General features: G+C 45.8%; 1 protein-coding gene across 2 annotated transcripts in view; it reads right to left on the bottom strand.

The window, feature by feature from the left end:
- Nucleotides 1–23,320, bottom strand: part of LOC139546603 (protein ITPRID2-like) — a 64,782-nt gene that overhangs the window by 8,168 nt on the left and 33,294 nt on the right. For both annotated transcript variants that reach the window (XM_071355165.1, XM_071355164.1), the window contains exons 6-14: nt 14,705–14,747; nt 14,481–14,576; nt 13,910–14,118; nt 10,963–11,702; nt 10,301–10,361; nt 1,976–4,566; nt 1,687–1,749; nt 896–1,026; nt 146–290 (exon numbers count right to left, since the gene is read on the bottom strand). In XM_071355165.1, coding sequence (XP_071211266.1) covers nt 146–290; nt 896–1,026; nt 1,687–1,749; nt 1,976–4,566; nt 10,301–10,361; nt 10,963–11,702; nt 13,910–14,118; nt 14,481–14,576; nt 14,705–14,747 — 4,079 coding nt within the window. The remainder of the gene's footprint in view (nt 1–145; nt 291–895; nt 1,027–1,686; nt 1,750–1,975; nt 4,567–10,300; nt 10,362–10,962; nt 11,703–13,909; nt 14,119–14,480; nt 14,577–14,704; nt 14,748–23,320) is intronic.

Genomic DNA, 23,320 nt, shown 5'->3' on the forward strand with positions numbered 1-23,320 from the left:
GGTCTGTGTGTGTGTGTGTGTGTGTGTGTGTGTGTGTGTGTGTGTGTGTGTGTGTGTGTGTGTGTGTGTGTGTGTGTGTGTGTGTGTGTGTGTGTGTGTGTGTGTGTGTGTGTGTGTGTTTCCAGGTGTAGTTTCAGGTACCGACCATGCGGTGGCGGTAGAGACTGTGGTGGCTGGCAGAGCGGAGCTGTTCGTTCAAGGTCAGCAGCCGATCCTCCAGCTGGAGCTCTAGTTCCTTCAGCTCCCGTCTCACTGCTGACCGCAGGTCCTGCAGCTGCTCCGCCTCCTGCCTGGCAATCACATACAGAAAGAGACCACTGTTACCATGTATGTACAGGTAACTGGCAAAATAATGGAAAAACTTAAGTGAGGGATACAAAGTATATTGAAAGTAAGTGCTTCCACACAGGTGTGATCCCCAAGTTAATTAAGCAATTAACATCCCATCAGGCTTAGGGTCATGTATAAAAATGCTGGACAGGCCATTAATTTTGCTACCATGGCTATGCCTGTATAGGATGACAATGCCCCCATCCACAGGACACGAGTGGTCACTGAATGGTTTGATGAGCATGAAAATGATGTAAACCATATGCAATGACCGCCTCAATCACCAGATCTCAACCCAATTGAACACTAATGGGAGATTCTGGAGCGGCGCCTGAGATAGCGTTTTCCACCATCATTAACAAAACACCAAATGTTGGAATTTCTTGTGGAAGAATGGTGTCGCATTCTTCCAATATAGTTCCAGACACTTGTAGAATCTTTGCCAAGGAGCAGTGAAGCTGTTCTGGATCGTGGTGGCCCAACGCCCAATTAAGACACTTGCATGTATGCATGTCTGTCTGTCACAGACTCTGCTAACATCCGTGTCCGAGGGCCTCTAGCCTACCTCTCGTCGTGACTGAGGTGCTGGTAGACTAACGCCTGTTGTTTCATCAGGGACACTTCTAGATCCATCATCTGAGTCCGGAACACATTCAGACTCCTTCTCTTAGCCTGCAGCTCCTTCTGGAGAGAGGTCTGAGGATAGGAGGGGGGCGAGAACAACGAAGAAGATTACCTTATTGTCTATTGTCACAGAGACACAGGGAGATTTTCATTTGGGCAAAAAACTGTCTTCTGTAGTCTCTCCTCCACGACCCAGAAACAGATAAGTGGTCGACGAGTGTCAATTTGTTAGTACACGAACGGAAGACTGTCCTCCCCTCTTCGATAGCCACCTTTCATCAAGGATAGTAATGTGTAATCTACCTGAGTCCTTCACGGAAGAGTTTTGATATCTGCCACGCCGACCTTTGAATCAGCTTTCGTTTTGTCGGAGGAGAAAAGCATGCACAGGTTAAGAAACAATATGCTACTTAGAATTGTATCTATTATATGTCTTGCACAACTAACTTCATTTGTTTTTATCACTTTACACATTTACTTTGGGATCCACCCCTGTAAACATGTGCCTGATGAAGTGCGAATGGAGAATGAGAGTCATTTCATACAAGTGCATTTTCATCCATGCCGAGCGTGGACGCAGAAGTTGAGCAAATCAAATTGACAAAAGGCCACAGAGATTTGTCTTTGACCTATTTCCCAACCCCCAAGACACACCCCAGGAGAGGTTGGAGGACAGAATTGGTAATCATGGATTTAATTTCTTTAAGAGTGGCAGGTCAGGTGAGTGAATACCTCAAACAGTGGCTGGGCAGATCTCTGAGGATTGAAAATGTCTGCTCTGCATTCTGATGAATTCTGTTGAGGGCAGAGAAACCACAGATCAAATACTTAGTCACTGATAAACTAGCGTGCAAATGTCTCTGCTTGCATTATGGGTGGGATGGCTAGTGTTAGTTGTTAAAACTGCAAAGAGCCTTGCAGAAAGTTATAGAACACATATGTACTACTATACTATATTTGCCATTTAGCAGACGCTTTTATCCAAAGCAACTTACACTAGTGTGTAGTTGTTTTGTCTCACCTGAGCCAAGTTCTGTACACTTCCTCTGATGTCATGAAGGACCCGTCTGAGCTGCATCTCAGTGGTAGACAGGGCTGGTGGAAGGTGGGAATTAGGGGCTGCCCCCATAGGATCAACTCCATGGGGGTAAGGAAACAGATGACGGTGGCCAGGGAATGGAGTACTGTATGGTTCTCCATAGGGGGCAGTAGAGAGATGTGGAGGCAGTTTGGAAGGTGTGTGTGATGGGTTAGAGTAAGAGCTATGGGCAGTATAATGAGTGTTGCTGTGTAGGTAGCTGTGGGACCCACTATATGGGTTACCGTGGTAGTTATAGTAAGGTGAACTGAAAGGGTCGCTATGGGGCGGGGTATTATAGGAGGAGCTGTACGGGGAAAAGGGGTAGTGTGTGCTGTGTGGGAAGTTGTGTGGAAGGGTGTTGCCCATGTTGTTAGTGTAAGGAGGACTCTGGTGAGAATGGTTAGGGGCCATATGATGGGGTAAGTTGGGGGCTGTGTGCTGTGGGAGGTCAGGGTTATTGTGTTGGGCTAGGTTGTGTTGTGTGAGGTTAGAGTTAGGGTTACTGTGCTGGGTGAGGTTAGGGTAATTGAAGTGCGCCAGGTTAGGGTTGCTGTGCTGGGTGAGGTTGAAGTCAGGGTTACTGTGCTGGGTGAGGTTAGGGTAATTGAAGTGCGCCAGGTTAGGGTTGCTGTGCTGGGTGAGGTTGAAGTCAGGGTTGCTGTGCTGGGTGAGGTTGAAATCAGGGTTTCTGTGCTGGGTGAGGTTGAAGTCAGGGTTACTGTGCTGGGTGAGGTTGAAGTCAGGGTTGATGTGCTGGGTGAGGTTAGGGTATTTGAAGTGCGCCAGGTTAGGGTTGCTGTGCTGGGTGAGGTTGAAGTCAGGGTTGCTGTGCTGGGTGAGGTTGAAATCAGGGTTTCTGTGCTGGGTGAGGTTGAAGTCAGGGTTGATGTGCTGGGTGAGGTTAGGGTAATTGAAGTGCGCCAGGTTAGGGTTGCTGTGCTGGGTGAGGTTGAAGTCAGGGTTGCTGTGCTGGGTGACGTTGAAATCAGGGTTTCTGTGCTGGGTGAGGTTGAAGTCAGGGTTGCTGTGCTGGGTGAGGTTGAAATCAGGGTTTCTGTGCTGGTTGAGGTTGAAGTCAGGGTTGATGTGCTGGGTGAGGTTGAAGTTAGGGTTGCTATGCTGGGTGAGATTTAAGTTAGGGTTGCTGTGCTGAGTGAGGTTTAAGTTAGGGTTGCTGTGCTGAGTGAGGTTTAAGTTAGGGTTGCTGTGCTGAGTGAGGTTACGGTTATTGAAGTGGTTCAGGTTAGGGTGGTTATGCTGTGCCAGGTTACGTTGGGTAAGGTTAGGTACGCTGCAGGTGCTCCAGGCACGGTGGTGCTCCACCAGAGGTCTCTCTCCCCACTCAGGAGTGGGGCTGTGCAGTGAGATGGTTGAGCAGGTCAGGTGGCGGGGGATGGCCAGGGGGTAAGGGGGAACTCTGCCTTGAAGCTTTCTCAGATCCCCATCTCTCTGTAGCCCGGGGCCATGAGATGGCTCGGCCTCTCTGTTGATAATTAAGATAGAGCAAAAGCTGCCTCTCCTCTGAACCCCCTCCTCCGCAACCTCCTCTTCCACAATGGACCCCACCTCCAGCTCCACCTCCTCCTCCTCTACCTGCACCACCTCCTCCACCTGCACCTCCTCCTCCACCTGCACTTCTGGGGTGTATCGGTAGGAAAAGACCGTCCGAGTGCAGTGCCTGACTGTCTCCTGGCCAAACTGTATCCTGACAGAGGAGACCGCACGGGAGGGGCTGAGGAGCGAGGTAGGCAGGGATCGGGACCTCGTCAGGGGGGCTCTTCTCCTGAACAGATCCCTCGCTGTCACCTTCCCCTCCATGCAGGCGCCCTGGAGGCCTGGGGACAAGGCCCTCTGCTGGGCCCTGTAGAGGGCCCCGTGGACCCTGGCTGAGGCACTGAGGATGGGGCAGCTGGGGCTAGGGCTGGAGAGCCTGGCTTCCATCTCCACCCTGTCAGGCACACCCTCCCTGGCTGGGGCACCAGAGGAGCTGCAGTCAGGGGCCAGGATGGAGCCATGGTCTTCTGTAGGACCAGGCACTGTAGCCGTGTCAAGATCAGCCTCAACAGTATGGCAAGTCTCAGGAGTTGACTGAGGAGTCTCAGAGGCAGGATAAGAAGCAGCTTCCTCAGCAGTGCTATGCTGTTGGTCCTGCTCCAAGTCTTGGGCCACTCCTCTATCTCCTGGTTTAGGTAACTGGTGGAAGGTGTACTGTGGCACCTCCTGCCGCTGCTCCTCCTCCCCAATAGGGCTCTTGCTCCCCCCCCCGTCCTCCTCAAGGTGTTTCTGTAGGACAGAGGGTGTCTGCACATCCTCCTCCTCCTGTTCCTCTTTTAACTGCAGCATCTCAAAGGCAGGGTGTTCAAGGGCTAGAGGAGTGGTCACCTCCCCAGCGTAGGACATCAGCATGGTCTCACAATCACAGCTGTCAGCGCTCTCCTGTACCTTTAAATTGTTAGCTGAGCCATCAGTAGAGGGGCCCTCTGCAAAACCACTACTGTCTGACTGCTGGCTGGTTGTTCTCAGTTGTTGTTCTGTAATGGAGATAGGGAGAGAGAGATCAAACAGGCAAAGCGTCAATACAGGACTAAGATTGAATCGCACTACACCGGCTCCGACGCTCATCGGATGTGGCAGGGCTAGTGCGTACGGCCCAGTACATCAATGGGGCCAAGCTTCCTGCCATCCGGGACCTCTATACCAGGCAGTGTCAGAGGAAGGCCCTAAAAATTGCCAAAGACTTCAGCCACCTTAGTCATAGACTGTTCTCTCTGCTACCGCGCGGGCTGCCCAATTGCAGGACTCCCAACTGTAGACTAACTAGGCCTATGCGCTCATAAATGTGACAAAACACAATCTACAGCTATTTTTTATGAAAAAGCTATTGATCCTCTGTGGCTAAATTATGCTGGTGTAGTATTTTCATTTATGTCATTTATTTATAGAGACAAGAGTAATTATATAATTTGGCAAATGTATTTCAATTGATCTGCAGCACTTCCAGCAACCCTTCCTGCAGCGCTGTTTTCTTACATTCGTTGTGCTCTCGCCAAGGCCAAATAATCAACACTATTATTAATTAAATTGATTGTGGTCAGTAACCCCTTTAGACTGGCTTACTGGTGCTCTTCCATGCCGTCCCTAGGAGGGGTGCGTCACTTGAGTGGGTTGAGTCACTGACGAGGTCTTCCTGTCTGGGTTGGCGGAGATCTTTGTGGGCTATACTCGGCCTTGTCTCAGGATGGTAAGTTGGTGGTTGAAGATATCCCTCTAGTGGTGTGGGGGCTGTGCTTTGGCAAAGTGGGTGGGGTTATATCCTGCCTGTTTGGCACTGTCCGAGGGTATCATTGGATGGGGCCACAGTGTCTACTGACCCCTCCTGTCTCAGCCTCCAGTATTTATGTTGCAGTAGTTTATGTCGGGGGGCTAGGGTCAGTCTGTTATATCTGGAGTATTTCTCCTGTCTTATCCGGTGTCCTGTGTGAATTTAAGTATGCTCTCTCTAATTAATTATCTTTCTCTCTTTTGGAGGACCTGAGCCCTAGGACCATGCCTCAGGACTACCTGGCATGATGACTCCTTGCTGTCCCCAGTCCACCTGGCCGTGCTGCTGCTCCAGTTTCAACTGTTCTGCCTGCGGCTATGGAACCCTGACCTGTTCACCGGACGTGCTACCTGTCCCAGACCTGCTGTTTTCAACTCTCTAGAGACAGCAGGAGCGGTAGAGATACTCTTAATGATCGGCTATGAAAAGCCAACTGACATTTACTCCTGAGGTGCTGACCTGTTGCACCCTCGACAACTACTGTGATTATTATTATTTGACCATGCTGGTCATTTATGAACATTTGAACATCTTGGCCATGTTCTGTTATAATCTCCACCCGGCACAGCCAGAAGAGAACTGGCCACCCCTCATAGCCTGGTTCCTCTCTAGGTTTCTTCCTAGGTTTTGGCCTTTCTAGGGAGTTTTTCCTAGCCACCGTGCTTCTACACCTGCATTGCTTGCTGTTTGGGGTTTTAGGCTGGGCTTCTTTACAGCACTTTGAGATATCAGCTGATCTAAGAAGGGCTATATAAATACATTTGATTTGATTTAGAGCTTATGGTGTAGTTACTATACTGCTACTGTTACTATAATATTTAAAATTATCAGCAAGTAACCTAGCCTACAATTACAAAAGAGTAAATTCAGTAAATTAATGAATCCAATAGTTGTTTCAGCTATATTGTTATTGAAACAATGTAGGCCTTATGACCTTTGATGACTTGTATTCGCATCAGTAGGCTAAGTGTCTGAAATGCATCAGAAAAGTATTGGAAAGTTCAGGAAATATCAGGGAAGGTCAATAGCTAGGCAATAGGCCTAATTATGTGTGTGTAGAGAAAATCTGCATTGCTTTCATTTGCTTAACTAATGATCATGAGCACTCACCTCAATGTAGCTAACATTTGCCAGCCTAATTGTGACCAAATATCCAAACAGAGATTCACTGAAAACAAAAATCTGTCCGTGATTGATTTATCAAGATGAGTTTCCATGCTTGTCGCAAAGCAGCACCATGACGCTGTCCCAATTATCAGTTGACCACACATGTCAATTGCTTTACATTTATTATAACCAGTGGTGTAGTGCTTTGTTTAGGTAGCCTACGGGAATGGCATTTTATTATTATTATTATTAAACCAGCATTTCTGAATGAAAGTTGGTACTGACATGAAGCCTATTGTTTAAATTATTTTAGAATATACAGTACCAGTCAAAAGTTTGGACACATCTACTCATTCAAGAATTTTTCTTTATTTTTACTATTTTCTACATTGTAGAATAATAGTGAAGGCATCAAAACTAAATTTCGTTCCTTCTTAATGCGTTTGAGACAATCAGTTGTGTTCTGACAAGGTAGGGGTGGTATACAGAAGATAGCCCTATTTGGTAAAAGACCAAGTCCATATTATGGCAAGAACAGCTCAAATACGCAAAGAGAAACGACAGTCCATCATTACTTTAAGACATGAAGGTCAGTCAATACGGAAAATTTCAATAACTTTATGATGAAACTGTCTCTCATGAGGACCGACACAGGAAAGGAAGATCCAGAGTTACCTCTGCTGCAGAGGATAAGTTCATTAGAGTTACCCGCCTCAGAAATTACAGCCCAAAAAATGCTTCACAGTTCAAGTAACAGACACCAACATCAACTGTTCAGAGGAGACTGTGTGAAATCAGGCCTTCATGGTAGAATTGTTGCAAAGAAATCACTACTAAAGGACACCAATAGAAGAACAGACTTGCTTGGGCCAAGAAACATGAGCAATGGACATTAGACCGGTGGAAATCTGTCCTTTGGTTTGATTAATCAAAATTTGAGATTTTTGGTTCCAACCTCTGTGTCTTTGTGAGACGCAGAGTAGGTGAATGGATGATCTCCACATGTGTAGTTCCCACGTGAAGCATGGAGGATGAGGTGTGATGGTGCTTTGCTGGTGACACTGTCAGTGATTTATTTAGAATTCAAGGCACACTTAACCAGCATGGCTACCACAGCATTCTGCAGCGATACGCCATCCCATATGCTTTGCGCTTAATGGGACTATCCAGGCTGTGTAAGGGCTATATGACCAAGGAGTAGAGTGATGGAGTGCTGCATGAGATGACCTGGCCTCCACAATCACCCGACCTCAACCCAATTGAGATGGTTTGGGATGAGTTGGACCGCAGAGTGAAGGAAAAGCTGCCAACAAGTGCTCAGCATATATGGGAACTCCTTCAAGACTGTTGGAAAAGCATTCCAGGTGAAGCTGGTTGAGAGAATGTCAAGTGTGTGCAAAGCTGTCATCAAGGCAAAAGGTGGCTACTTTGAAGAATCTAAAATATATTTTGATTTGTTTAACTTTTTTGGTTACTACATGATTCCATATGTGTTATTTAATAGTTTTTATATCTTCACTATTAATCTACAATGTAGAAAATTGTAAAAATAAAGACAAAACCCTTGAATTTGTAGGTGTGTCCAAACTTTTGACTGGTACTGTACATACAATGCATCATCCAAATTGCATGATTGCCAATGCCTACACATACTGTAGATGGCTAAAGGAAAATGTAAATATAAAAAAATCTAAAACACCAAATTAGGCCTACCTTATCATAAATAATGCCATCATTAATGTAAATCGTGAATCCTAATTCTTCCCGTTTTACAGGTGAAACGGCCATGCTGCATGCATGCCAACCAACCATTTGATCCCAACCAGTTTCATGGGAATATGCATTTGGATCTTCTTGAATGACGCAAGGGTGGCTACCCAGCCGAACTAATCACATTTTAGAGCAGATGGAGTTAAACACAGCTCCGCATGAGAAGAAATTCAACATTTCAGCTCAATCATCCTAAATTGTCATAAGAAATTACATGGTGTTTTGGTATAACAGTAGCCTGACATTATGCTAGCATATTCGGTGTGTTATGTAGATGACTAATTCATCATTAAGTGATCTTGCTAGACAGCACCATTCTGAGAAGTGCTGCATTCCATCAGCACTACAACCCTGATCATAACGGCTGGATGACTTCGGGAGATTCATTTAACCACAGCTCTATGAATTAGGTGGCGCATTAAGTTCAGTATATATATTCTTTTACACCATTGTGTAACAGTTCAACTTTAGTCCATCCCCTCGCCCCGACCCGGGCGCGAACCAGGGACCCTCTGCACACATCAACAACAGTCACCCACGAAGCATCGTTACCCATCGCTCCACAAAATCCGCGGCCCTTGCAGAGCAAGGGGAACCACTACTTCAAGGTCTCAAAGCGAGTGATGTCACCGATTGAAACGCTATTAGCGCGCACCACTGCTAACTAGTTAGCCATTTCACATCGGTTACAATTGCAGCAGCGCAAAATATTCGGGGCTGACCAAAAATCGTAGCCAGGTCCCGGTGACGTCCATGAGGACCATCAATCTGGGTTTAAACAAAATAAGTAATCAACATTGTCATAGGAATTACGAGACACATTGTACTGAGTAAAAAAAATCAGTGTTCCATTGGTATCTTTGCAACACAGGGATATGACACACTTGCATTGCATCTACAATAGACGGGTTTGCTGACAACGCCATGAAAACTATGCGCACGTGTCAATGGGGCTGAAGGCCGTGTGTTGTTATGGTTCTGTATGGACAGATAGCTAGCTAGCAACAATCACAAGAAACGGCCATGTGGTGAATCATAAGGGGCTCGTTTGATCTTGTTCTTGATACCATGTCTTGTTTTGAGATGTTCTGACTGATGTCATGTCTATGCTAATATGGCTAAAATGTGCTAGCCTGCGAACCACCTAACCAACAACTGTAACGATGTATTTGAGACAAGTGCTCATTCTGCAACTTTATGTTTTCAACATGTTATCAACAATCTAAGCCAACCCCGTCTGTTTTGCCCCATAGTGGCGCAAGTGTCTGTTTTGTTGCTAAACAACCTACCCATCTCTACAACTTGTATTATACACACATTTAAAAAAGTACAGAGTTACCCACCAGAGGGCAGACGTCATCCATTTAGTTAACTTCAGCTCCATGTATTTTGGGTTATAGTGATTCCCTGAAGAGCACATCCCTGAGGCTCCATGTTCTAATATATCATGGTCAGTAGGAAAATAAATATACTGAGTCGTTATATTAGGTTTTATCTAATAAAACATGTATAAGTTCCTGAGGAAAGCGGCCCTTTGTTTTAGATGGGTCACTCAATTATAATGGATTGTCACGGGTCCATGTGTTCTAAGTAGCAATTTTCTTAGAAATAATAGATAAATTAAACCATTCGATCACTATCCTCAAAATGCTCCCTAAATATCTGCTCTCTTCTTCCCTGACATCGCTAATCTAAAACCTGTGCTACAATTAGTTGACGGTCGACAAAACTGGCCAGGATATACCCGTGTCTTTTTTGTCTAAAAGGCCAATATGGAAAATTCCATCAGAGTACACCACAGTAGTATTTAAATACTTTGTATAAGACAACAAAATGTTAGTGAATATTTGAGAGATGGTGATTATGCCAGTTAACTAATTTTACTGATCAACAACAGAACATATGGTTTTGTAACGTAATAAAGTGATTGATCATATTAGTGGATATCCACGTTGGAAAGTTTGGTAACACCTTACATCAATCTGAAAAGTATTATGACTTGTTATAAGCATGTATGAGCCTTTATAATGTCTTATAAAGGTGTATAACATGCAGGCCAGACTCACCACTGTCAGCTCTAGAGGGGCTGCAAGTTCCAGGTAGAGCTTCATCCTCATTACTCTGGACCTGAGAGGATAGATAAACATTTTACTTTTTACTTACTTAATCCTCTTCATTCCTACAGTATGTGGAACATAAGGCTTCCACAGTTACTTCTATTGTGTGGTGAAACAAAGCCAAACAGAAAAACACTTGGGGCAACTTCTACACTGACACACTTCTGATGCATACAGCCCCCTCCCTCCAGTTACTGTAACTATTACCCCATTCTGCTAGATCTGGAGAGAGAGGAGGGACAAACTGCAGATGGAGTCACAATAATAACTTGGTCTCCAGGGTCCTCCATATGCTCTCTCTTAATGTTCTTACTTATTTATAGACGCAAGTTCGTGACCTTAGCTTTTCACAATATCTGCTAGGACAGCTAAAACCAGGGTTTTAAAAAAACAGCCCAGTGTGAGAACCAGGAGATGAAGATAAGAAGAAAACTGTATATTGAACTGGGAAGGCAGTATAGCAAAACTCAGTCAAGAATTGAACCCCTCTCCATAACTCTGTTTCTACGGACGGTCCTACCTCCATCTCAAACTGGAGGGAGTAGTGCAACAGTACAACTAAGCCAAGATTTGAACCCCCCTCAACCCGTGTGTGAGTATGGTCCTCCTACCTCTTCCATCTCAAAGGAATCCTTGGCCTGCGTGTGGTGGTGGGCGATGTGAAGGTTGGGCATCAGGCTGTAGTTAGGTTCCTCGCCTGGGGTTGATCGGATGGCCCTCTGGCCCATCTGATGGATTTCCTGGTGCTTTTTCTCCAGGTCAGCCTCGCTGCACAGGCTCAGGTCACCCTCCTGGGCCTCCTCAGGGACAACACTGACAGTGAACGAGATGTGATTTTCTCCACTTCCTGTCAACGCCAGGCCATTTCCATTTAGCTTGGGACTGTCTCCATTCACTCCAGGGTGGTGTCCGTTGATGCTCAGCGGGGCTTCAGTGCTGCCTCTAGAGTGGCTGTCCTCAGTCAACATAGCCAGAGAAGTAGATTCCTTCTTCATGAAGGCCTTCTGCTTGAGCTCCCCCTTGTGGTCGGAGTCAGTAGTGATGGCGCTGTCCCCTGTACCTGGACTCAATTGGTCTGCTTGTTTCCCTGTGGTAGTAGACAGGGCTGTGGGGCTATGAGAGACTTCCTCTGCTGCCCCACCGAAAAGGTTATGCTTGGTGATGGTCTTCTTTAGGATCTTGGCTGCGTTCAGGGCTGAGTTGTTCCTCTTCAGAGGAGAAGGAGTGACGATGGTAAGGGGTTCCCCATCCAGGCTGCAGATCTTTTGGACGGGCTGGCCCGACACCTGGGAGTAGAGATGGAATAATTCGTTGGCCACTGTGGTCAGGACCGCGATCTGACGGAAACGACCTTTAGGGGGAAAGAAAGAGAGAGGAAACTGGAATTAAAATACAACTTTTAGTTTAGGGGAAGAAAGAGGGAGTAAACTTGATAAACTAAGAATCAAAATAGAAACAATGAGCTCCTGAGTTCTTTGACCCAAGGCTCTAGCTAGCTAGTCTCCAGAAAGCCTGTTTATATTTGTCTCTCTTAGCAGCAGATTCAGCCCTCATGGGTGCAGTTCATTTGGAGGATGATGAAAGCGAAAGCTGCATCATAACAATAAAATCAGCTTTACAGGCACAGAAAGGCACAGGCTGTCACAGCTCACAGGGCAACCATAATTCCAATGATCAGTATGCTGTACATAAAATCAACACGGTTATGAAACAGAAACAGCAAGACCTTCAGTTAGTGGTGGGGCTGCTGCAAATCAACAACAACTCAAAAGGAATACAAAACCTCTCACAAACTTAACTGGGACCAGTGAAACTTCAAAAGGGATTTATAAGAGAGTCTCATCTCTCCCTTTAAACTGCTAATCTAGACCAGATCAAGATAAAACTGACTCGAGAGCTGCTACAACACAGCATTTCTTACTGGGCCTCGGTCCAGCAGTTTACAGACAACAGGCCATGTTCCACACACACCTCTCGCTGTCCTTTCCTGTTCTTCTCTGGCTGGCCAGCCATTGTGTCCCTTCCTGTTCTTCTCTGGCTGGCCAGCCATTGTGTCCCTTCCTGTTCTTCTCTGGCTGGCCAGCCATTGTGTCCCTTCCTGTTCTTCTCTGGCTGGCCAGCCATTGTGTCCCTTCCTGTTCTTCTCTGGCTGGCCAGCCATTGTGTCCCTTCCTGTTCCTCTCTGGCTGGCCAGCCATTGTGTCCCTTCCTGTTCTTCTCTGGCTGGCCAGCCATTGTGTCCCTTCCTGTTCCTCTCTGGCTGGCCAGCCATTGTGTCCCTTCCTGTTCCTCTCTGGCTGGCCAGCAAATGTGTGGTGTGTCATCCATTATTACACCACCTACAAGACTACCACATCTTAACCTACCCCTACCCCACATCCTACCCCACCACCACATCATACCCCACCATCACATCCTACACCACCACTACATCCTACCCCACCACTATATCCTACCCCGCACCCACAATCTACCCAAAAGCCACCACCATATCCTACCCCACCACCATATCCTACCCCTACCCCACCACCACCGCATCCTACCCCGCCACCACCGCATCCTATCCCTAAGCCACCACTACATCCTACCCCTAAGCCACCACTACATCCTACCCCTAAGCCACCACTACATCCTACCCCTAACCGCCACCACATCCTACCCCTAACCGCCACCACATCCTACCCCTAACCGCCACCACATCCTACCCCTAACCACCACCACATCCTACCCCTAACCACCACCACATCCTACCCCTAACCACCACCACATCCTACCCACCACCACATCCTACCCCTAACCACCACCACATCCTACCCCTAACCACCACCACATCCTACCCACCACCACATCCTACCCCTAACCACCACCACATCCTACCCACCACCACCACATCCTACCCCTAAACACCACCACATCCTACCCACCACCACATCCTACCCCTAACCACCACCACATCCTACCCACCACCACATCCTACCCCTAACGGCGACATCCTACCCCTACCCACCACATTCTACCCCACCACCATATACTACCCCTACCCCACCACCACATCCTACCCCGCCCCCGCCACCATATCCTACCCCTAACCACCACATCCTACCCCTAACCACCACATCCTACCCCTAACCACCACATACTACCCCTAACCACCACATCCTAACCCCAACCCCCCACCAGCACCCCACTCCAACCACAACCCTACCACCATTTTGCATTACACCACCTATCCCACTGCTACTCTGCACTCCAGGTGACACTCAGAACCACAACTCATTATTTTCATCACTACCTGTACGTCTGCAAGTATGTACATGCCAGCAAATGGCTGTATGTCTGGACCATTTTATGACAGCGAACAGTGATACGATCAGTGTTTCCAGGCCATACAGTGTTTTCACAGCTCGAAGGAAGAGGGTGGGATGGAAAAAAGAGAGTGCGAAACCAAGGGAAAGAGAGCGAGATAGAGAGAGAGAGAGCCAATGCATGCATGAACAAGAGAGCAATAGAAAGACAAAGCAAGACAGTTGGAGGCAAACTGAGAGAGTGTTAACATACTTGTCAGGGCATAGTTGGGTTTTTCCATCTCTGTGCGTTGTAGCTGTGCTTCCAGGTAGACCTTGAGATCGATGCCCTTAGCACAAGAGGGGCTGTTAAAGAAGCGCAAGGGGATCTTTGAGGCGATATCCAGCTCCTCCCGGCCAAACCCCAGGTTATACAGGATCTCTTCTGGATCCTCTTCATATAGGTCCAACAACTCAGACACACTGGAGACAAAGTGAATGCATGAATGCATAGAAAATACACTGTTGAAATAATGCAGTGCTGAACCATCAATGAAACAATGAAAAGTCTGAGATAAAATAGAGATACTTCCAAACTTCTTGGATAACTAACTTCAGAAACAGTATTTTATTAAACTTGATATAAATGTACCAGCTTTTAGCTCTTTCTTGGGACCTGAAATGTTCTGGTTACCATACTAATAATGAAGTGCTGTAATATATGAATGAACCAGAGCACTCTAAACCTTATTTGGCTGGCTTCAGTTCAAACCCAGAAGGGCAGAAACCAACCACAGAGCTTGGCTGAGGCTCAGGGCCTGCCCATCTGAGTGTCTACTACTCACCTGGATACACTGGTGCTGCTCTTCCCTGAGCCTATTGAGTTCATACTCCTGTTCTGTAGGAACTGGCTCCTCTTGTCCTTTGCACATATCCCATAGCTGGGGAGCAGAGTGAGCAAGTATTCACACCACAGCTACAGAGAGTAAGACTACTGCTGGGACTGAACTGAGGGGGTGAGGGGTGGCCAATAGCAGAAGCGGGGGGGGGGGGGGGGGGGGGGTCTTACCGGGGTGTCTCTGCTTTGGCACTGTTGGGCTGAAGGTGGTTGGCTGCAGGGAGGAGAAAGAAAGAAATGAATACAGGAGCTTTGCACACTGCTCTGTGCTTTGGTAAGCTTGCTCTGTATAAAATAATTGCTGATTCACAAATTTCTCTTCAAAGTTCATCTGTCATAATTAACTTGTTACACTGTAGAAAATACTGATATAGAAAAAACTAACATTTCTACTTCTGTAAAACATACAATCAAGGTGACTGCTGTCAAGCATTTGTGATCAAGGACAACAGATATGAAACATCACAGAATGGTTTGTTTTTGCAGTGATTCCAAGTCAACCATTTCTAAAAATATGAAGCCTTCCCTTTCACACATATAACATAAGCAAAAGAGGCCACTGTCGAAATGAGAATCCCCAGAACCAAATCCTCGTCTTTGAGACAAAGAGGAACATAATGACGGAATGATGGTTTGGAAACAGACAGTAAAGAGGGTCCTCCTGAAGTCTGGACTAGGCTCATCTGTCAGGAAAAAAAAGTCAGGAAAAAAAATCCTGCTCCGAGTCTGATGGCTTCTTCCAGGCCGCCTTAGTGACGCAAAGAAAACGTGGATGCCTGACTGTCTCAACCAGGGCCTGGGTTCAAATACTATTCTAAATATTATACCATTTTAAATTCCTTATCTGAGCTTAATTGAGCTTTCTTGGCGTGATCGATCAATAGAATAGTCCCAAAACAGTAAACTCCCATCTGGCAGTCCAGCAGGTTAGAGCAAACACAAAGTATTTCAAACACTTTGAATAGTATTTGAACCCAGGTCCTGGTTGAGACAAAGACAGGAGAGTACACGATGTCAGTTGTCTGCCTGGAACTGAACAAACACAAATCAGCCTAACTGGTTCTTTAACCTCAAAAAGCAGGATAATCATCAAAGCATGTGATTCCATTGAATTACTCTTAATTCTCTTGTGTGTGTGAGCATTAACAGTAGCAATACATGGTGATGTTTCTCTATATGCATCCATCTATCCACATCATTGCCACTCCCTGATGGAGTGGATTGGAGCCAGAAGGGTGAAGGGCCCTCATACAGGTGTCTGTTGAGACTTGTACCTTCTAGATCCGCTAGGCCGGAGATTGAGTAAGATTGACTAATCATGGGGCGTTATGACATGGACACAATGGAACACTGATCTCAGGTTTGACTAGGGCCCCTTGCTTTGCTTCAATGTATGGGTATGTCCCAAATAACACCCTAATACCCAAATTGTCTCTCGTCAAAAGTAGTGCACTTTATAGGGAACAGGGTGCCATTTGGGACACAGCCTGAGACAAGTCAGAGCAGACCTTAACAGGAGCCAACCTTAGCACAACACACTAGCTACCACCCACCGTTTCTGGTCTGCACAAACACAATAGTAATGTGTGGAGTGCAACCATGCGTACAAAATCTGACTGACCCCATCTCTCAAAGAGACCAACATACAGTAGCACATCAGAGAGCATGCATCACTACAGCTGTTGAGCTGAGTGGAAGAATGAGAAACATGTAGTTTAGTCACAGCTTTGACAGAACCAACCATGCACTACCAACAATAAACCTCAAAGCCATTCCATACAGGTCTGATGGGAAACTAAGCAACAACAAAAAAACATCCCTTTTTCAGGACCCTTTCTTTCAAAGATCATTCGTAAAAATCCAAATAACTTCACAGATCTTCATTGTAAAGGGTTTAAACACTGTTTCCCATGCTTGTTCAATGAACCATGAACAATTAAGGAACATGCACCTGTGGAACGGTCGTTAAGACAATAACAGCTTACAGACGGTAGGCAATTAAGGCCACAGTTATGAAAACTTAGGACACAAAGAGACCTTTCTACTGACTCTGAAAAGCACCAAAAAAGAAAGACGCCCAGGGTCCCTGCTCATCTGCGTGAACGTGCCTTAGGCATGCTGCAAGGAGGCATGAGGACTGCAGATGTGGTGAGGGCAATAAATTGCAATGTCCGTACTGTGAGACGCCTAAGACAGCGCTACAGGGAGACAGGACGGACAGCTGATCATCCTCGCAGTGGCAGACCATGTGTAACAACACCTGCACAGCATCGGTACATCCGAACATCACACTTACGGGACAGGTACAGGATGGCAACAACAACTGCCTGAGTTACACCAGGAACGCACAATCCCTCCATCAGTGCTCAGACTTTCCGCAATATGCTGAGAGAGGCTGGACTGAGGGCTTGTAGGCCTGTTGTAAGGCAGGTCCTCACCAGACATCACCGGCAACAACTTGCCTATAGACACAAACCCACCGTCGCTGGACCAGACAGGACTGGCAAAAGGTGCTCTTCACTGACGAGTCGCAGTTGTGTCTCACCAGGGGTGATGGTTGGATTCGCATTTATCGTGGAAGGAATGAGCATTACACCGAGGCCTATACTCTGGAGCGGGATCGATTTGGAGGTGGAGGGTCCGTCAGAGTCTGGGGCGGTGTGTCACAGCATCATCGGACTGAGCTTGTTGTCATTGCAGGCAATCTCAACGCTGTGCGTTACAGGGAAGACATCCTCCTCCCTCATGTGGTACCCTTTCTGCAGGCTCATCCTGACATGACCCTCCAGCATGACAATGCCACCAGCCATACTGCTCGTTCTGTGCGTGATTTCCAGCAAGACCGGAATGTCAGTGTTCTGCCATGGCCAGCGAAGAACCCGGATCTCAATCCTATTGAGCACGTCTGGGACCTGTTGGATCGGAGGGTGAGGGCTAGTGCCATTCCCCCCAGAAATGTCCGGGAACTTGCAGGTGCCTTGGTGGAGGAGTGGGGTAACATCTCACAGCAAGAACTGGCAAATCTGGTGCAGTCCATGAGGAGGAGATGCACTGCAGTACTTAATGCAGCTGGTGGCCACACCAGATACTGACTGTTACTTTTGATTTTGACCCCCCCTTCGTTCAGGGACTCATTATTCCATTTCTGTTAGTCACGTCCGTGGAACTTGTTCAGTTTATGTCTCAGTTGTTGAATCTTATGTTCATACATATATTTACACATGTTAAGTTTGCTGAAAATAAACGCAGTTGACAGTGAGAGGACATTTATTGTTTTCCTGAGTTTATGAAGGACTCTATTTGGCAAGTATGCAAGTAACTACCCTCTTTGATATTATTGACATTTCAAAATAACGAATACCAAAACACACTTCCTATGAACAACCTGGGCAAAATCATTTAAAATACTTTAGTTGGCCTTGATTGAGCTCACCTGGTGCAATGCAACCAACATGTAAAGTGTTGGTCCCATTTTTTTGGAGCCGAAATAAAAGATCCCAGAAATGTTCCATATGCACAAAAATAGTATTTCTCTAAAATGTTGTGCACAAATTGGTTTATATCCCTGTTAGTGAGCATTTCTCCTTTGTCAAGATAATCCATCAACCTGACAGGTGTGGCATATCAATAAGCTGTTTAAACAGCATGACAGCTTGTGCTGGGGACAATAAAAGGCCTCTCTAAATTGTGCAGTTTTGCCACAAATGTCTCAAGTTTTGAGGGAGCATGCAATTGTCCAACAAGGCTGTTGCCAGAGAATGTAATGTTAATTTCTCTGCCATAAGCCTCCAATGTCATTTTAGAGAATTTGGCAGTGCGTCCAACCGGCCTCATATTCACAGACCACGTGTAACCAGGCCAGCCCAGGACCTCCACATCCGGCTTCTTCACCTGAGGAATCGTCTGCGACCAGCCTCCCGAACAGCTGATGAAACTGAGGAGTATTTCTGTCTGTAATAAAGTCCCTTTGTGGGGAAAAACACATTCTGATTGGGTGGGCCTATGCCCTCCCAGGCCCACAAATGGCTGCGCTCCTGCTCAGTAATGTGAAATCCATAGATTTCGGCCTACTTTATTTATTTCAATATACTGATTTCCTTATATGAACTGTAACTCAGTAAAATTGTTAAAATTGTTGTATGGTTCTCATCGACGGGGCTGTAGTGGAGCAGGTTGAGAGCTTCAAGTTCCTTGGTGTCCACATCACCAACAAACTAGAATGGTCCAAACACACCAAGACAGTCATGAAGAGGGCATGACAAAGCCTATTCCCCCTCAGGAAACTAAAAAGATTTGGCCTGAGATCCTCAAAAGGTTCTACAGCTGCAACATCGAGAGCATCCTGACTGGTTGCATCACTGCCTGGTACGGCAACTGCTCGGCATCTGACCGTAAGGCACTACAGAGGGTAGAGCGTACGGCCCAGTACATCACTGGGGCTAAGCTGCCTGCCATCCAGGACCTCTACACCAGGCGGTGTCAGATGAAGGCCCTAAAAATTGTCAAAGACCCCACCACCCCAGTCATAGACTGTTCTGTCTACTACCGCATGGCAAGCGGTACCGGAGTGCCAAGTCTAGGACAAAAAGGCTTCAACAGTTTTTACCCCCAAGCCATAAGACTTCTGAACAGGTAATCAAATGGCTACCCGGACTATTTGCATTGTGTGTGTCCCCCAATCCCTCTTTTACGCTACTGCTACTCTCTGATGATCATATATGCATAGTCACGTTAACCATATTTACATGTACATACTACCTTAAATCAGCCCGACTAAATCAGCCCGACAGTGCCTGTTATAGCCTCGCTACTGATATTTTTCACTGTCTTTTTACTGTTGTTTTTATTTATTTAATTACCTATTGTTCACCTAATACCTTTTTTGCACTGTTGTTTTGAGCATGTAAGTAAGCATTTCACTGTATGGTCTACACCTGTTGTATTCAACGCACGTGACAAACACACTTTGACTTGATGTTGCGTTTAGATTTTTGTTCAGCATATTTTGTTCAGTATATTTTTGTTCAGTATAATTGTAGCAAAGGCACAAAGACATCTGGCACTCCAGGCTGGCTAAAGCAAATGCAACAAATATTTGAACGATTTAAAATACCATCTAAACCCAGGTCTGCAAGTGAAACACAACAGGACCTTTGCTATTGTCATACAGTATGGCATGTGTCACTCGTCTTCTCAGTTCGTTGCAGCTAGCAACTGGAACGGGCTGCAACAAACACTCAAACTGGACAGTTTTATCTCAATCTCTTCATTCAAAGACTCAATCATGGACACTCTTACTTACAGTTGTGGCTGCTTTGCGTGATGTATTGTTGTCTCTACCTTCTTGCCCTTTGTACTGTTGTCTGTGCCCAATAATGTTTGTACCATGTTTTGTGCTGCTACCAGGTTGTTGTCATGTTGTGTTGCTACCATGCTGTGTTGTAATGTGTTGCTGCCTTAGGTCTCTCTCTATGTAGTGTTGTGTCGTCTATCTTGTCGTGATGTGTGTTATAACCTATATATTTTTTAAATTTAAATTAAAAATCTCAGCCCCTTTCCCCGCAGGAGGCCTTTTGTCTTTTGGTAGGCCGTCATTGTAAATAAGAATTTGTTCTTAACTGACTTCCCTAGTTAAATAAAATAAAATGGGCCTTGAGAAGAGGGAGTGTTTTAGACGGGCTAGTAGAGACTAGCTACAGAGCAGTGCCAGAGGACATTAAAGTAAATGTATGTTCCTATCTAGATCTGCAGATAAATCCCTTACATTATTTATCCTCCTCTCTTCCTCTCCTCCACCAACAGGCAGGTCACTCAGAGGGAGAACTGAGATAGATACAGTCGGAAGTTTACATACACCTTAGCCAAATACATTTAAACTCAGTTTTTCACAAATCCTGACATTTAATCAGAGTCAAAATTCCCTGTCTTAGGTCAGTTAGGATCACCACTTCAATTTAAGAATGTGAAATGTCAGAATAATAGTAGAGAGAATGATTTATTTCAGCTTTTATTTCTATCATCACATTCCCAGTGGGTCAGAAGTTTACATACACTCAATTAGTATTTGGTAGCATTGCCTTTAAATTGTTTAACTTGGGTCAAATGTTTCAGGTAGCCTTCCAAACTTCCCACAATAAGTTGAGTGAATTTTGGCCCATTCCTCCTAACAGAGCTGGTGTAACTGAGTCAGGTTTGTAGGCCTCCTTGCTCACACACGCTTTTTCAGTTCTGCCCACAAATTTTCTATGGGATTGAGGTCAGGGCTTTGTGATGGCCACTCCAATACCTTGACTTTGTTGTCCTTAAGCCATTTTGTCACAACTTTGGAAGTATGCTTGGGGTCATTGTCCATTTGGAAGACCCATTTGCGACCAAGATTTAACTTCCTGACTGATGTCGAGATGTTGCTTCAATATATCCACATAATTTTCCTGCCTCATGATGCCATCTATTTTGTGAAGTGCACCAGTCCCTCCTGCAGCAAAGCACCCCCACAACATGATGCTGCCACCCCCGTGCTTGACGGTTGGGATGGTGTTCTTCGGCTTGCAAGCCTCCCCCTTTTTCCTCCAAACATAACGATGGTCATTATGGCCAAACAGTTCTATTTTTGTTTCATCAAACCAGAGGACATTTCTCCAAAAAGTAGGATCTTTGTCCCCATGTGTAGTTGCAAACCGTAGTCTGGTTTTTTTATGGCAGTTTTGGAGCAGTGGCTTCTTCCTTGCTGAGAGGCCTTTCATGCTATGTCGATATAGGACTCGTTTTACTGTGGATATAGATACTTTTGTACCTGTTTCCTCCAGCATCTTCACAAGGTCCTTTGCTGTTGTTCTGGGATTGATTTGCACTTTTCGCACCAAAGTACATTCATCTCTAGTAGACATGCATCTCCTTCCTGAGCGGTATGATGGCTGCGTGGTCCCATGGTGTTTATACTTGCGTACTATTGTTTGTACAGATGAACGTGGTACCTTCAGGCATTTGGAAAATGCTCCCAAGGATGAACTAGACTTGCGGAGGTCCACCATTTTTTTAATGAGGTCTTGGGAAAATCAAAAGAAATCAGCCATGTCAAGCAATGAGGCACTGAGTTTGAGGGTAGGCCTTGAAATACATCCACAGGTACACCTCCAATTGACTCAAACGATGTCAATTAGCCTATCAGAAGCTTCTAAAGCCATGACATCATTTTCTGGAATTTTCCAAGCTGTTTAAAGGCACAGTCAACTTAGTGTATGTAAACTTCTGACCCACTGGAATTGCGATACAGTGAATTATAAATGAAATAATCTGTCTGTAAACAATTGTTGGAAAAATTACTTGTGTCATGCACAAAGTAGATGTCCTAACCAACTTGCCAAAACTATAGTTTGTTAACAAGAAATTTGTGGAGTGGTTGAAAAATGAGTTAACCTAAGTGTAAGTGTATGTAAACTTCCGACTTCAACTGTATGCCATCTGATTACACACACACACACACACACACACTGCTCGTCTCCATTCCTTTTGAACTGGGAAACCCGTGTGTGTGTGTGTGTGTGTGTGTGTGTGTGTGTGTGTGTGTGTGTGTGTGTGTGTGTGTGTGTGTGTGTGTGTGTGTGTGTGCGCATGTTCATAAGATGAATCAAATCTGTTGATGTGCCCTTGAGCAAGGCACTTAACCCTAATTGCTCCAGAAACGCTGGATAATGGTGACCCTGGCCGTGACCCCACTCTCCGAGTGTCTCTCGGGGAGTTGGGATATGCAAAAAAAACACATTTCCAATTCACACATGCGTATTAATACATGTGTGAAATTAGGACAAATAAACTCAGCAAGAAAAGAAACATCCTCTCACTGTCAACTGCGTTCATTTTCAGCAAACTTAACATGTGTAAATATTTGTATGAACATAACAAGATTCAACAACTGAGGCAAACTGAACAAGTTCCACAGACATATGACTAAACATGTTATGTTCAAACAAATATTTACACAAGATTCAACAACAGAGAAACTGAACAAGTTCCACAGACATATGACTAAACATGTGTAAATATTTGTTTGAACATAACAAGATTCAACAATTGAGACAAACTGAACAAGTTCCACAGACATGTGACTAACAGAAATGGAATAATGTGTCCCTGAACGAAGGGGGGGTCAAAAGTAACAGTCAGTATCTGGTGTGGCCACCAGCTGCATTAAGCACTGCAGTGCATCTCCTCCTCATGGACTGCACCAGATTTGCCAGTTCTTGCTGTGAGATGTTACCCCACTCTTCCACCAAGGCACCTGCAAGTTCCCGAACATTTCTGCAGGGAATGGCCCTAGCCCTCACCCTCCGATCCAACAGGTCCCAGACGTGCTCAATGGGATTGAGATCCGGGCTCTTCGCTGGCCATGGCAGAACACTGACATTACGGTCTTACAGGAAATCACGCACAGAATGAGCAGTATGGCTGGTGGCATTGTCATGCTGGAGGGTCATGTCAGGACGAACCTGCAGGAAGGGTACCACATGAGGGAGGAGGATGTCTTCCCTGTAACGCACAGCGTTGAGATTGCCTGCAATGACAACAAGCTCAGTCCGATGATGCTGTGACACACCGCCCCAGATTCTGACGGACCCTCCACCTTCAAATCGATCCCGCTCCAGAGTATAGGCCTCGGTGTAACGCTCATTCCTTCAACGATAAACACGAATTCGACCATCACCCCTGGTGAGACAAAACCGCGACTCATCAGTGAAGAGCACTTTTTGCCAGTCCTGTCTGGTCCAGCGACGGTGGGCTTGTGCCCAT

This window comes from Salvelinus alpinus, chromosome 20 (genome assembly GCF_045679555.1).
Source record: "Salvelinus alpinus chromosome 20, SLU_Salpinus.1, whole genome shotgun sequence".
In the NCBI taxonomy this organism is placed as follows: domain Eukaryota; kingdom Metazoa; phylum Chordata; class Actinopteri; order Salmoniformes; family Salmonidae; genus Salvelinus; species Salvelinus alpinus.